Consider the following 15,952-nt stretch of genomic DNA (forward strand, 5'->3'; position numbering starts at 1 on the left):
GTAATCTCTCTTTTTAATTTGCCACCGGAGGGCTCAGTCTAAAAACCCAGTGCTAACCATGCACCCTCTCTGCTTAATGCCTGTGGTGGCTCCTGGTCACCTGTAGGGCAGAACCAAGCTGAACTTAGTACTCAGGATCTTCCGCTATCTGGCTTCTGCCTATTCCTTCGACCTTACTTCCTGTTGTTCTTCACCTTGCACTTTGAGCTCTGGTTCCCTGCACACGTCATGCTATATTTTATGTCTCAGTGCCTTTGCTCATGTTGCACCCTATGACTTGAATTCCCTTCCCACTTTCTTTGTTTTAGCTAATTCTACTCAATATCTAAGATTCGGGTCAGAGATTATCTCCTCCTGGAAACCATTTTTAAACTCCACAGTTTTGGCCATGTGCCTTCTCTTTGCTCATATTACATCCTGTGCATATCTCTTTCTTAGCACCAACTATATTAAAATTCAGTGCATCTATTTTTATAACTGTCTCTTCCTCTTTACCTCCCCCTTTGACCATAGCTCCTCAGGGCATCCATATGCTTAGCGTGTTGTCTGGCACGTATGTCCATTGAACGCCATTGGATATAACCATCGTATGAACCTAACAAGATGCTCATCTGTGTTCCATGATACAGCATAGGTCAAACATGGTTGCACACTGCTATGGGACTTCACCAAGGGAAACTTAAAAAATCTGTAACTGTCTTTAGTAGGAACACACCAAACAAATTCCTGGCTTTATCAGTGCTCTAAGATCAGCACTCTGTATATTAATTGGATTGTTGTGTAATTGGAGGTAATGATTTGAACCCTTTATGTTAGGTCATAGCCTTGTGTAAGTTATTCTATTCTCGTACATACTTAGCATGTAATGTTTTATTCATCTGATTCTTTCATTATGGAGGTCCTCATCTATATCTGGAGGGGCTTCTACTATACAATGAGTTTATAATTTTGAAATGGAATATTTCTTTGGACACTAAGGAACCTTCTGAGGGACATCAGAATGCTTTATGAAATATTTTGCACCTATTTCCGAAGGTGGAGACTGATTAGCAAAATGGAGTTCATTTCCAAGCTTTTAAAAAACTATATGATTGATTTTAAGGAATTATTAATTTGTTAGGTGTGATAGTGGTATTATGATTATGTTTTTTTGAAAAAGACTCATCTTTTAGAGATACATACTAAAATATTTACAGATATTTGCAAATTTACATATACTTTCTGGAAGGTACTTGAGAATAATCTGGGGTTGAAGGAGTGAGGATGGGAATAGAGATGGAACATTGATAATATCATATTGGTAATTATTGAAGTTGAAAGATGGATATATTGGGTTCATTACACTAGTTTCCCTAGTTTTACATTTCTTTGGGAAATATCCTTGTTCATATTTGTTACTATGAATAATCATTTCAATATTTTAATATGGTAAAAGTTAGACTATTGTACATTAAGTTGTAAAGGAATACAGTTTTGGTGTTGAATTCTTTAATTTTCCTACATCAATGTAGTTGTTAATAATGTGCTTTCCTGAAGGATAGTTTGAAGTAACGTGGAGTAGTGGAAAGAACACTGGGTCTGGAGACAGAGACAGGATTTCATATCTCAGCTTTGTCGTTGCACGCCCTTAAGCAGGTCAATTAAACTGTCTAAGCATCAGTTTCCCTTTCTGTAATAATTCCTATCTTACAGGTTAAAGGTTAAAATCAATTTTAAAGCCAGTCACCATACATTAATAAAAATTAAATCAAGATAATTTTGTGCTATTTTTCTTTTACAAAATAAACTAGAATAGCTAGGTATATGTGGTAAACTGAATGGATGAAAATTGTTTATGGGGGTAGGACTGGTGATGGAGAAGGTCCATGCCCAATTAGAACACACAGAAGGTGGAGCTAGGGTTTATGAAAGGCTGGGAAAGGAGATTCCACAGCCACAGAAGATGGAGAGTACTCTTGTTTTGGATCTTAAGTCCTGAACCCCATCATTTATTCTAAAATAGTATGTAAAGGCCCTTTGAAGGGAGAGTCAGATGTGGATATAATTGGTGTTATTAAATCCTTTAACGATGTAGCATCAAGGTTTTAATCTTCTTTTGGATTCACTGATATACTATGAATACAAGAAACCAAAATTAAGGAGGTAAAGAAGGTCATAGTAAAGGTCAAAATCTAATGTGGAAGAAAAGTTTGTTAAAATTTTTAAAAATTAAAACAAATTGAAATGGCAATTAAATTTTAAACAAATTAAAAATTAAACAATTTAAATGTGCAGAAAAGGAGGAATTAGAACTAAAATGTTCATTCGTTAGCAAAAATGAACACATTTCAGTAAAGGATAGTGGTACTGTGTTTATAGTTTCTAGAAATACACTTTGATTACACAACTAGATAGGCAGGCTATTAGGAAGAATAAAAGAAACTTTGTATATGGGATGTATTTAATGGAGAGGTATTTTCCTGGTGTGTCTTCTACATTTGGATATGTTCTTTGTTTTCAACCCAACTGGTGAACAAATGAAGTAATTCTATTCTCTCATAGCAAGAGAGGGGATATGAAATTACTTTCTCTGTTACTATTTAATGATCTTCTAAAACATTTATAAACCATCCCGCCCTATTTTGCAGTTACATATATTTGATTGAGGTGCTGGAGATTTGGCCAAAATATTGATTTAGTTTCTAATAAAATATATAAGAGCCATCTCAGAATTAATCATAAAACTAGAGTTTTAGACTTTGGTATTTCAGGCATTAGTGACTAAAATGACTTTTCTAAGGTAGTTCTCCTATAGGGCACTGCCATTCTGTGGATTTTGAGAACAGCTATGTAGCAAGCAGGGTTCCAGATTGCTATCACTGTTTCTAATGACAATATGTAAAATGCCTTTTTAAAAATGTGTAACACTATGACACCCATGCAGCCTATAGCTAAGTTTTGTTGGATGCCACATCATTTACATATAAGGTTCCAGTATAACATTATATAAGTTTAAATCCAGAAGTTCAAATATTTGTGGTGAAGATATATATTTGAAGACACTTCTATGCTTCAATGAATATATGCAAACTCTTATAAACTTCTAATTTTTGGCCGGGCGCGGTGGCTCACGCCTGTAATCCTAGCTCTGGGAGGCCGAGGCGGGTGGATCGCTCGAGGTCAGGAGTTCGAGACCAGCCTGAGCAAGAGTGAGACCCCGTCTCTACCAAAAATAGAAAGAAATTATCTGGCCAACTAAAAATATATATACAAAAAAATTAGCCGGGCATGGTGGCTCATGCCTGTAGTCCCAGCTACTCGGGAGGCTGAGGCAGTAGGATCGCTTAAGCCCAGGAGTCTGAGGTTGCTGTGAGCTAGGCTGATGCCACGGCACTCACTCTAGCCCGGGCAACAAAGTGAGACTCTGTCTCAAAAAAAAAAAAAAAATAAACTTCTAATTTTTAAATGTCATACACGTGGATAGCCAGTTCTGCCTTATCCCTAATTTCCTGGCCGACAACCCAAATCATCCTGAACTGATGGTGCTGCTGTGTGTGACTGTTTCCCTACCTCTCCCTCAGTGAAACTGTGCCATCATCAGTGTTCCACTGTGTGGTGGCCTGTATTTTTTTAACCAGTATTCTATTGATGGACATTTAATTTGTTTGCAGTTTTTTGCTGCTATGAATTTCCTTTCATATATATCTTCTTGCATTTGTGTAAGTATACCCTTAAGATCAATTCCTAGCAGTGAAAATGCCTGATGTATCTTTTTTTTTTTTACATAATTAGAATGCTTAAATTGTATGTATGTATGTACGTATTTATTTAACAGTCTTGCTGAGTTGCCTGGGCTAGAGTGCAGTGGCGTCATCATAGCTCACTTCAACCTCAAATTCCTGGGCTTGAGTGATTCTTCTACCTCAGCCTCCCAAGTAGTTGGGGTTACACGTGCACATCACCATGCCTGGCTCATTTTTCTGTTTTTAATAGAGACAGGGTTTTGCTTTTGCTCAGGCTAGTTCAAACTCCTGACCTCAAGCAGTCCTCCCACCTCGGCCCCCCACAGTGCTAGGATCACAGATGTGAACCACTGTGCCTGGCCAAATTAAAAATTTTTAATAGGAAAAGTATTATATTTTATATATAAAACTCTTTTCTAATTTTTTTCTATGATAATTCTTAGAAATTCATTAGTTTCAGTTTTTATGCAAAGATAACTAGTTTAGGTACCTCATTCAGCAAAAGAACCCTTTAATAAAAATCACATTTTGGCCCGGTGTGGTGGCTCATGCCTATAATCCTAGAACTTTGGGAGGCCGAGGCAGGAGGATCGCTTGAGGCCAGGACTTTGAGACCAGCCTGGGCAACATAGCAAGACCCTTATCTCTACCAAAAAAAATTTAAAAAATAAAATCACACATTATTTTATCAATGTTTTGTTTACTTCTCTTTACACACAATGATAGTAACCTCATAAAATCTTAAACAGAAATACTCTTAACTTTTTTCTTTTATGAAATCTCTTATTTTCAAAAATACCGTTCTAAAGGGTAGTTTTCACTTGTGAAAGACAAAACTAGGCTTTATTAATTGTAAAATGACATATAAATAAATACAGCAATTTAAGGTTTCTGATTTAACTGATTTATCTTTCCATGATCTTTCCTCCTATATCTAACTGGCTTGGTCTAATGTTGAAGCAAAATGTTAAATGGAGGTTTACTTGCATTATTTTGCACAAATCCGTAAGGAGAAGGTGAAGTCACTAGTCTAACTATGAGCAAGTTGTTGCCATTGGCTAAATCACTTGAATTATAAAAAAAGATACCTGCATATAAAATTTGAAAATTACCTATTAGAGTTAACTACATAAATCTGCCTGTTCCAAACCAGAAGTCTGCTTTGAACCTTTATAATTTGCTTTCTTAATCTTAGTCCAGACTTTTCTTTTAGCCTAATCAGATTTATTTTCCACTTTATAATCCCATTTTAATTTATGACCCTAAGAAATTTTGACATTTCATAGACAGAGTACCTGAGGAAACATTAATTGACCTGTTACTAGATACACAAAGCATAATCATATTTGAATGATATTAGGGTGAGTGGTAGTTTAATTTGTATTTCTTGTAAAAGCACTGATTCTCAACCCCAGTTTGTATGTTAAAATTACTTGGGGACTTGACCTCACCCACAAGTGGGGCTCAGTGTTGAGTTTTAAAAGTGTTCCATTTGTGCTCTGCTATTGTAAAGCTAGCGTTAAGAACTACTGCTCTGTTAGAGTGGCTCAGAGCTAATTCTAATAAGGAGTAATTTAGTGCTGTTCCAAACATTAAAATGTTTGATGAGCTTAATCAGAATTTTTCAAAGGGGCCGGGCACAGTGGCTTATGCCTGTAATCCTAGCACTCTGGGAGGCCGGAGCGGGAGGATCACTCGAGGGCAGGAGTTCGAAACCAGCCTGAACAAGAGCAAGACCCTGTCTGTACTAAAATAGAAAGTATCTGGACAAATAAAAACATATTTGGAAAAAATTAGCTGGGCATGGTGGCACATGCCTGTAGTCCAAGCTACTCGGGAGGCTGAGGCAGAAGGATCACTTGAGCCCAGGAGTTTGAGGTTGCTGTGAGCTAGGCTGACACCACTCTAGCCTGGGCAACAGAGTGAGACTCTGTCTCAAAAAAAAAAAAAAAGAATTTTTCAAAGAGTGATATGTATATCACTGGTGGTACATAGGTAATTTTACTCACTTTTAAATTTTAATAATTACATATTTATATAATGTGTATTAGAAAATATAAGTATCATCAAATTCACAGTTTTATGGATACTGATTCAGATGAAGCTAGATTTTTTTTAATGACAAGTTAAACATAGTGTGCCAATTTAAAGGAAATATGCCAAACTGTAGAAATACATTAAGTTAATAGGTAAATACAGACATGCAGAAATCATGAAGATGCTGAAGAAACACAGCAGCAACTTTGGTGAAGGGCACCACCTGAAGTTTAGGATTTAAACCCAAAGTGTTTTTTCTCCAACATACATTTACACTGACTTAATTCTTCTGGCTTTTTCAATTCAGGGACAGACTTTGAGAATTATAATTTCTGCAAATCTTTGAATCATTGCTTTCTAACTTAAAGTTTCTTGACAATTAGTTCTCTTTTGAAAATGTGCTCTCTAGATCAAGATACATTCTTCCTCTGTTTTTCTAGGGTGTAGACTGTCATTTGGTGGTAAGAAGAGGAAGGAGAGTGAGTTATGTTGTATGTGTGTATTCTGTGTATGAGACAGAGAAAGGGAGAGAGAGATGGATGGAAGGATGGTGGGAGGGATTGATGGACAGATGGATACCTGGATAGGGAATAGTATTAATCATATAGGACCTCACTTTCCCAGATACTCCTTATTCTCCCCAAACTCTCAGAAAGTTCATAGATAGGTCTGCCACAACTGAGAATAGAATGGGATATATTGCTTTAGGTTCTTTAACTAGTAAAGTGAGTTGCTCTGGATGGGCTAATTAAAATGAGCTCCACTTAAAGATATCTAGCTATCCTACATAACAGATCTCTCAGCTACAAATAACTGTTTACTGTTTTATCAATAATGTATATATACTTCAATTATAGAGGCAGCTGTTCTGAACAAGCGTAGCCACATAGTCCACATTTAAATTATATTACTGGAAGTTAAAAACACTGTGATGCAGTTGTAATGTTATGTTGTAAATGTCTGTGCTATATAATTTTGTAGAATGGAAGCTTCTTGCCTAGAGCTGGCCTTGGAAGGGGAGCGCCTGTGTAAATCAGGAGACTGCCGCGCAGGTGTGTCATTCTTTGAAGCTGCAGTTCAAGTTGGAACTGAAGACCTAAAAACACTCAGTGCTATTTACAGCCAGCTGGGCAATGCTTATTTCTATTTGCATGATTATGCCAAAGCATTAGAATACCACCATCATGATTTAACTCTTGCAAGGTAATTAATTTAAGGTTTTTAATATTCTTTCTCCCTAAATTGGCTGTTACTTTAAAAAGTATTTGTATTCAATTAGAAACAACTAACTTAATATAATTAATAAGTTCTAGTTCAATAGCATCACTTTTTAAAACTAATCTTTAGGCTGAATATGGAGTTTAATTGAATGATAGTAGTGAAATGGCCCTGGAGTTTAATTAAATGGATGAAAACTAATTAAAGACAGAAATGTAAGTTTTAAATTTGTATTTAAAGTAGGTTTCAAGGCTAATGGGTCTTTCTCAACTTTGGGCATATCAGTTTGTCCTCTAGGAAAACTGTACTCTGGCTGCTTTGTATTTTAACACCATTTGCTTTTTTTTTCCCCAGGACTATTGGAGACCAGTTGGGGGAAGCCAAAGCTAGTGGTAATCTGGGAAACACCTTAAAAGTTCTTGGGAATTTTGATGAAGCTATCGTTTGTTGTCAGCGACACCTAGATATTTCTAGAGAGCTTAATGACAAGGTAATATGGAAACATTAGATAGTATGCCAAATGTTTTCATTGAAATTGCTTTGTATTTTAATACTATTTAATTATTCTGTAGTTTATCTAAAAGTTAATACCAAAAAGAAAATTTCATAAACAAATAGAAGTAAAAGAAAAACCATAATAAAAATTTTAAAATAGAGAAAAAAGGAAATAGTGAGAGGTCCTTCTTTCATAAGTAAGCATTTCTTTGGTTCTATATGAATAGCCAGTGTAAAAACTTCTTTCCCTTAACCGTAATATTAAGTATATTACAAATATATGTGATAAGCATTATAATTAACCTGGCATCTGATTTCAAAACGTACACTTTGCTGTATCTTTATCTAGGTGGGAGAAGCAAGAGCACTTTACAATCTTGGAAATGTGTATCATGCCAAAGGGAAAAGTTTTGGCTGCCCTGGTCCCCAGGATGGAGGAGAATTTCCAGAAGAAATGAAAAACGCTCTGCAGGCAGCTGTGGATTTTTATGAGTGAGTAGGGGCTGACAAAGTCGTGTGGGCCCACCTAAGCTGTGGATCTACTATACATTCTTTATCCAGTAGTAAGTTTTTAAGTTTGGAAAAGGTTTTTAAATCATGGACTAGTAAAATAAACCCGCAATTCAGTTGCTTAAATGTTACAGGGTGGTATTAGTAGTAATCTGCAGCTTTCATTTAAATTGCAGACCAGTGCCACTTAGTGGCAAAACCAAGAAATATCAATTGTAAGTTATTCAGAGTAAATCTAGTCTTTTACCAACAGAATTTCATAGAACTTCTCAGCCACAGGGGTTCCAAGGTTAACTCTGTCCTTCACTCTGTGCAGAAACCTTATGGAAATGGTTCGATAAAGTGTTCCCAGCTATTTCCTATAATTGCCTTTCATCAAAGATGTATCTTTAAAATGTTGGACATTATGACTGTAAGCTCACTGAAAATTTTTTCTTATAAAAATAATTAGATCTGTAAATCAAATAAATAAAAATATTTTCCAAACTGTTTTTTTTTTTTTTTTTCAAATCACTTTTTGTTACCACTTAGGGAAAACCTATCCTTAGTGACTGCTTTGGGTGACCGAGCAGCCCAAGGACGTGCCTTTGGAAATCTTGGAAACACACATTACCTCCTTGGAAACTTCAGGGATGCAGTGATAGCACATGAGCAGGTACAGTGGAAGGCCTTGGAGCCAGATCATTTCCTCCATCAAAGTACTGAATAGTGATTAGGTCATTCTTCAGTTTTATTTAGCTGCATCTAATTATAATTTTCTATTTCAGCGTCTCCTTATTGCAAAAGAATTTGGAGATAAAGCAGCTGAAAGAAGAGCATATAGCAACCTTGGAAATGCATATATATTTCTTGGTGAATTTGAAACTGCCTCTGAATACTACAAGTTAGTCTAATATTTTTGTAGATAAATGTAAAATGAGTAGTTATTGTAATCTCCTTAAATCATAGGCTTTGGGTTTAAAACCTGGTTGCTGCATACTAGTGGCAGGACCGTGGGCCTCTAAGCCTGTTTTCTCATCTGTAACGGAAGACATCAATACCTTTTTCGGATTATTGTGAGGATTGAATGAAAGAGTATAGTTAATATTAAGCACTTAGCATAGTACCTAACACACAGTGCTCAATAAATATTATCGTACCTAAGACTTAGTGGCAGTAGTATGACCCCTTTCTATTTTTATTAGTTTTTATCTTTAAAACTTTTTAAATTTTAAATTGTGTTTAAATGAAATTGTTTTAAACCTGTTTCAGCATGTGTGGTGTTTATGTGTATGTGCCTTATTTCACCCAATTATGGGTTGGAAGAGAAGCCAAAAGTAAGCCTGGTAACAAAAATATTTATAGTCTCTACTAGTGATTGCTGAATTTTTTCCCTACCATCCCACCCTCTTACTGAGCAGTTCTCCTCTCACCTTCTTTTTGCCCGACTTTGACTATCACTGAGCTGAGACACCATTCACTTACCTGAGGAGTTGGCAATCCCAGCTTCTACTGTGGCAGGATATTTCTAACCTATGAGTAGGTTTGAAACATAGATGATACCAAAGTTTAGACTGCTTCAAGTTGCCTGGTCTGTTCTTTGTAGATTGTTCAGAGTTTTCTCTAGTCAGTGGGGATTGAAGGCCCAGTAGACCTCAGGCAGAAGCCAGTTTGACTAAACAAAAGACACAGTGACTGATTTGTAATTTACTATTAAGGAATCAAAAGTGAAAGAGTTCTGGACAGTTTGTCATCTTAAAAAAAGGTAAAATTGTTTTAGGTCCATCTAAAAAATTGAATGGCATCCTACCTTTCTTTAAACATTGACTAATGGTTAATATTTGTCAGTTGGATATGAAATATTCTCACAAATTAAATATATCTCTATGTGAAAAGTATATATTTTGATTTTAAATATAAAAGTTTCTTATATTTTAAAGCCAATTATTAAATGGTGTACCCATATTAAATACTTCCAAGTTCGTTATAAAGCAGATGGTGGCTATCTGACTACAGAAGCATTGAGTATAGAGTAATGAAATTACTTCCCCCCCCAACAAGCAGACTAGAACTCAGATCTTTACATATATTCCATATTATGGGTTAGAGATATTTTTGGAACTCTCCTTTGGAATTGTTTTCAGGGCCAGACAAGAAAGCTAACTTAATATTATAGGTCCATATCCTTCAGGATACAAAGCAATAGTTTGGTAAACCTACTTTAGTAATTGAATTTGGCTCCAGAACGATTTTTGATCATTTACAAATCAAAGAATAATGGTGTGCTGGAAGGGACTGTACCACAGGATCTAAAGGCAATTCCAAAAGTCTTTCAAAAATGTTTGGGAGGACAGGCAACATAGAATAAAATAAGTGAGCAGCCTCCCAAAGTGACAGCTTTGAAGCTTTGAAGGTATCATCATTAAATATATAACTTCAGATTTGTTTGCTTAAAAAAATCTATCACATTACCATGTAGTCATCTTTTATGTAGTTATAAATGATATGAAGTAATTATACTATTTGGCAGAAATTATGGGAAAGAGTCATTTAAATTCTTGGATCCAAAATCATCTGTAGGTTTAAGCACTAGTAATATTAACAAAATTGCATTGACATTTATATAGCATCTACTCTGCACAAAATGCCATTCTAAGCACTTTATATATATATAGTAATCCATGTAATCCTTACAAAAATCTTGTGAGCTTTTCCCCCATTTTACATAAATAGTAATAAGCAAAGTTGGGATTTGAACCCAGACAGCCTAGCTCCAGGATTCATGCTCTTAACTGCTACACTAGCTTCTCACTGACAGTAGTACAAGTGTTAGATAGAATTTGAGTAATGTGTAAGTGTAGTATTCAGTAATTTTCATGAATTAGTGACTAATGGCCTATACATAAGAATTTTACCTAAGTATTTTATACTTCAACAAAATGTAAAACAGTATGATTGAAAACAGATGCGTGGACAAAATCTTCTTTGTGAATTATTGCTAGTACAAAAGGGAAAGTTTTTTTAAATATTAAAAATATTATGTCAATCGTTAGAAGCATTTGATCTTATGTTTCAGTACTCCTTTATTTTAGTTAATTGTTATTGGTTAATTGTTAGGACTCTCAAATTTATTCTAAAAATTTAAATCTTTTTGTGTTTCAAAAACATCTTTTCGTTTTGTCTAAAAGTAAAGGAGAAAGTATGGGATAATAGGCTCTAAAACAAATTTAGAGGGAGCAGAAAGCAGTGGAGAGGAAAAATGAAAGTTTTATTTTATGATTATTATAGCCAAAACTAAAAATGATTATTATGTAAAAATTAATTTCTTCTCGTAGGAAGACACTACTGTTGGCTCGACAGCTTAAAGACAGAGCTGTAGAAGCACAGTCTTGTTACAGTCTTGGAAACACATATACTTTACTTCAAGACTATGAAAAGGCCATTGATTATCATTTGAAACACTTAGCAATTGCTCAAGAGCTAAATGATAGGTAAGTTATGTATCCTTTTACTGTAGCTAAAGTAAAATACAGATACACTATTGAATCTCTAGAGCTTTGTCTTCCTTTTGTTTCCTTTTTTTCTTTTTAATTCCTTTCTAAGGAATTTCCTGTTTCAGTAATATCCTTTGTATGTTATTTTCTGAAGGGCTAGCCTGTGATAGAAGATTAGTCTGGCTCTACATGCCCTTTAACCCAGATCATTAACTAGCTCACAAACTCAACTGCTTCTACAGAAGTCCACCTGAGTATATCAGTATGGGAATTGTGGTGAACTTAGAGATAATAACCAATGGAAAGGGGGCAACTACTACCCAACTCCAGATAATTGTTGCCAGGCAGAAAAGAGAGTCCATTATGTCCGTATCCTCCTGTTTATTCAAGAGAAGGTGGAAGTACTGAGTTTTATATGAAATATTCTGAGTTTTAAGTGTTGGTGGCTAATTCAGTTATTTTGTTTTGTTTTCCTATATGAAAAAAACAGCATATCTTTGCCAATCTTTAGTCCATGATGTTTGCTGTAGAAGGTAGGTTTTTTTTTTTTTGGAGACAGAGTCTCACTCTGTTGCCCAGGCTAGAGTGCTGTGGCGTCAGCCTAGCTCACAGCAACCTCAAACTCCTGGGCTTAAGCAATCCTTCTGCCTCAGCCTCCTGAGTAGCTAGGACTACAGACATGTGCCACCATGCCTGGCTAATTTTTTTTCTATATATTTTTAGTTGTCCAGCTACTTTCTTTCTGTTTTTAGTAGAGATAGAGTCTTGTTCTTGCTCAGGCTAGTCTCAAACTCCTGACCTCCAGTGATCCTCCTGCCTCGGCCTCCCAGAGTGCTAGGATTACAGGCATGAGCCACCGTGCCCGGCCTGAAGGTAGATTTTTTTACCTATAAGGAAGAACTTTTCGATACAGTTGTTCAAAATGAAGTATACTACCTCAAGAGGTAATGAGTTCTCCCTTCTTGCTGTTCAAACACACACTAAATGATTAGTTGGTAAGGCTGTTAGGGAAAGAAAATGGGGTAGTTGGACTAGAAGACCTATTCCTGAGATTTTATTATTTTATAATTCATTGCATAATTTAGAAAGAATGCTTTTCATGTTTTAATACTTGACTCTGAGTTTAATATTCTGAGTATTCTGTCTCTAGTGACATGATAGTATGTTCTTCATATGAAAGCCCAAATAAATACAAAGCATTGTGTATACCTTTAATTACTGCTACACAGCTTTTATTCTATACACAGACCTCTTTTCAGATAACTGCATGTTAGCTTTGAATTATGTTTCAGAATTGGTGAAGGGAGAGCATGTTGGAGCTTAGGAAATGCATACACAGCTCTAGGAAATCATGACCAAGCAATGCATTTTGCTGAAAAGCACCTGGAAATTTCAAGAGAGGTATGAAACTAAAAAAAATTGCTATCTGTGCTATTGTAATTTACAAATCAGTGGTATGGGGAGGTAACCCTATTATTTCTCCAGATTGTTCACATGGCTGAATAATAAATTTGATTGAATATCTCTTGGCATAAGAACTCCACAAAGCATTTTGAGATATAGATCACAGTTATTTTTGTCTTGGCCTTGATGTAGGAAGACAGGAAGGCAAGGGTGGGCATGGGGGAATGGAAGGCCATTAACTAAAATATGCCCCTACTCTACCCCCATCTCTACATGGAGCAGTAGTATGGTATTGAAGGAAAAACATGGTTTTTAGAATAAAGGACTGGTTCCTGTTATAGTTTTGTCACTTGCTATTTGGATTTGGAAACCTTTTCTGAGTCTCATTTCTCTCATCTGCAAAATGGGAATACTAATATCTACCTTGCAAATTGTTATGAAGATTAGAGATAATGTATATAAAAGTGCCTAGCATAATGTCTGGTGCTGGCTATTATTATTAACTGTTATTAATATTTAATATGGAAATAAAATCTTCTAAGGAAATTTTATTCATATGGTGCCAAGTTAATGTGTCACAGGATAACCTACATTATTACTTAATATGATCGCAGAAAATAAGAGCAATCTAATGTTTAGAGAACTGAAGAATTAATAAGGTATCATTAGCTGTCCTATTGTGATATTTTAGAAACTTCCTTTTTCTTTCTGCATTCTTTGAAAAAACTATTAATAACTCATTTCATCCATTCACAGTCTCATAACTGTAATGTAACTATTTTCATTTCTCTATTTTTTTTTCCAGTTTTACGTTCACATTTTCACCTAATCTTCACCATTCTTTGTTTTTAAATACTACTCTAAAATATAAATGCTTGTGGTTGTAGGTTGGAGATAGAAGTGGTGAATTAACAGCACGACTGAATCTCTCAGATCTTCAAATGGTTCTTGGTCTGAGCTACAGCACAAATAATTCCATAATGTCTGAAAATATTGAAATTGATAACAGTTTGCATGGTAAGTAACAGGTCTTCTAAAACCCAATTTCTTTTTCTTCAACATTTGCATTTAAATTACTCGTCACACATTTACCATATCCACAGAGAATATATAACATAGGAAGTTCAATCACAGTTTTGAATTTCATCTACATATGACCCTATGTGAGATCCCTCCGTTTCCTAAGTTTGAGAAATTCTCAGTCTGAAAAAAACTACCGACAGATAAATAGAATTTGAAAGTTAGTGATCAATCTAGCTTTTCTCTTTCCAATTTCCTTCTCTAAACCCATATGAAAAAGAGGAAGAAGGACAAGAAATCAGTGGCTAATCATCTGATTAAGACTTTCCAAGAACATTTAGTGAAAAATTCTTAAGTGTGAGCTGCATAATAAATTGTGACTGAGTACTTTGCAATTGAATGATGGGCTAAAAAGATTTCCCCGTTTTGAAATTTCAAATAGGTTGTGCTGTAAGAGCTCTCATGTTTTAAAAAAAACTGTCACTTGTCCTCATGGACACCTGTGGCTATAGACCTGTTCCTTTGTTCCCTTTTATAACAAAACTTTTGAAAAGATACCAATGTTCATTGTCTTTACTTCCTCATCTTTTATCCTCAACGCACTCCCCTAGGGCATTGTCCTCACCAAGAAACTGAAACCACTTTTCAGGGTTACCACAAACCTCCATTTTACCAAATGCATTCATTAGTTTTTACATGTCTGCTTACTTGATTTTCTGAGAAATATTTCCTAAAGCCAATCAACCCCTCCAAAAAATAGAATAAACTAAAAGTAGAAGGCAAGCAATAATAAAGAGCAGAATTTAGTATAATTAAAACAAACATTCAATAGAGAGGATTTATTAAAGCCAAAATTTGGTTATTTAAAAAGACTAACAAATCTACAGTAAGACTGTTCAAAAACAAAAGAGAGACAAAGGGACATAATGTAGATGCAGAGATTAAAAAGATAAGAGATTTTATTGCTTCTTGGCCTTTTGGCTAAGATCAAGTGTAAGAAGAGATTAGGAATAATTTTGTGACAAAATATTACAAAACCTAGGAGAAAATTCCTAGAAAAACAACTTTCCGAAACTGAACCAATAAAAAATAGAAAATTCCAGTGGTAGAATGTAATATGAATGATATACTAATGCCTAAAACCATAAAGAAGTTAGATTTAAAATCTTTGCACTAGGAAAGTACCTGGCCCAGATGGTTTGACAAGTGAGATGTACCAACCATTCAAGAAAACTGATTACAACACCTTACCTAAAATTGTGTAGATAACTGAAAAAGTGGAAACACTTTGTCAGTCTTTCTGAGAAGCATATATCCTTGATATCCAATAATACAAGAAAAATAAATTACAGGTCAGCCTTACTCATGAACATAGATGCAAAAATTCCAAACAAAATATTAGCAAACTAAGGCCAGGCACGGTGGCTCACGTCTGTAATCCTAGCCCTCTGGGAGGCCGAGGCGGGTGGATCGCTCGAGGTCAGGAGTTCGAGACCAGCCTGAGCAAGAGTGAGACCCCATCTCTACTAAAAATAGAAAGAAATTATCTGGCCAACTAAAAATATATATAGAAAAAATTAGCCGGGCATGGTGGTTCATGCCTGTAGTCCCAGCTACTCGGGAGGCTGAGGCAGTAGGATCGGTTAAGCCCAGGAGTTTGAGGTTGCTGTGAGCTAGGCTGATGCCACAGCACTCACTGTAGCCCGGGCAACAGAACGAGACTCTGTCTCAAAAAAAAAAAAAAAAAAACAAAGCAAATCCAACAGTGTATTAATATTTAAAAACAAACAGGCATGGGAGTTGGTAAGGAGGGAAAAAAAAAGCCAAGAATTCAAGTAGATTCAACATCAGAAAATAAATTAGGCCGGGTGCAGTGGCTCATGCCTGTAATCCTAACACTCTGGGAGGCTGAGGCAGGAGGATCGCTTGAGCTCAGGAGCTTGAGACCAACCTGAGCAAAAGCGAGAACCCCATCTCTACTAAAAATAGAAAAAATTTGCCAGGCATGGTGGCGCATGCCTTGTAGTCCCAGCTACTCCGGAGGCTGAGGCAGGAGGATCGAGCCCAGGAGTT

The 15,952-nt window shown here is 35.7% G+C and overlaps 1 protein-coding gene across 4 annotated transcripts in view; it reads left to right on the forward strand.

Annotated features, from left to right (window-relative positions):
- GPSM2 (G protein signaling modulator 2) overlaps nucleotides 1-15,952 on the forward strand; it is a 46,439-nt gene that overhangs the window by 10,894 nt on the left and 19,593 nt on the right. For all 4 annotated transcript variants that reach the window (XM_045546681.1, XM_045546683.1, XM_045546684.1 and 1 more), the window contains 8 exons: nucleotides 6,741-6,962; nucleotides 7,332-7,467; nucleotides 7,822-7,964; nucleotides 8,514-8,637; nucleotides 8,750-8,865; nucleotides 11,297-11,452; nucleotides 12,748-12,856; nucleotides 13,747-13,876. In XM_045546681.1, the coding sequence (XP_045402637.1) occupies nucleotides 6,741-6,962; nucleotides 7,332-7,467; nucleotides 7,822-7,964; nucleotides 8,514-8,637; nucleotides 8,750-8,865; nucleotides 11,297-11,452; nucleotides 12,748-12,856; nucleotides 13,747-13,876 (1,136 nt within the window). The remainder of the gene's footprint in view (nucleotides 1-6,740; nucleotides 6,963-7,331; nucleotides 7,468-7,821; nucleotides 7,965-8,513; nucleotides 8,638-8,749; nucleotides 8,866-11,296; nucleotides 11,453-12,747; nucleotides 12,857-13,746; nucleotides 13,877-15,952) is intronic.

Source organism: Lemur catta, chromosome 3 (assembly GCF_020740605.2).
Source record: "Lemur catta isolate mLemCat1 chromosome 3, mLemCat1.pri, whole genome shotgun sequence".
Lineage (NCBI taxonomy): Eukaryota > Metazoa > Chordata > Mammalia > Primates > Lemuridae > Lemur > Lemur catta.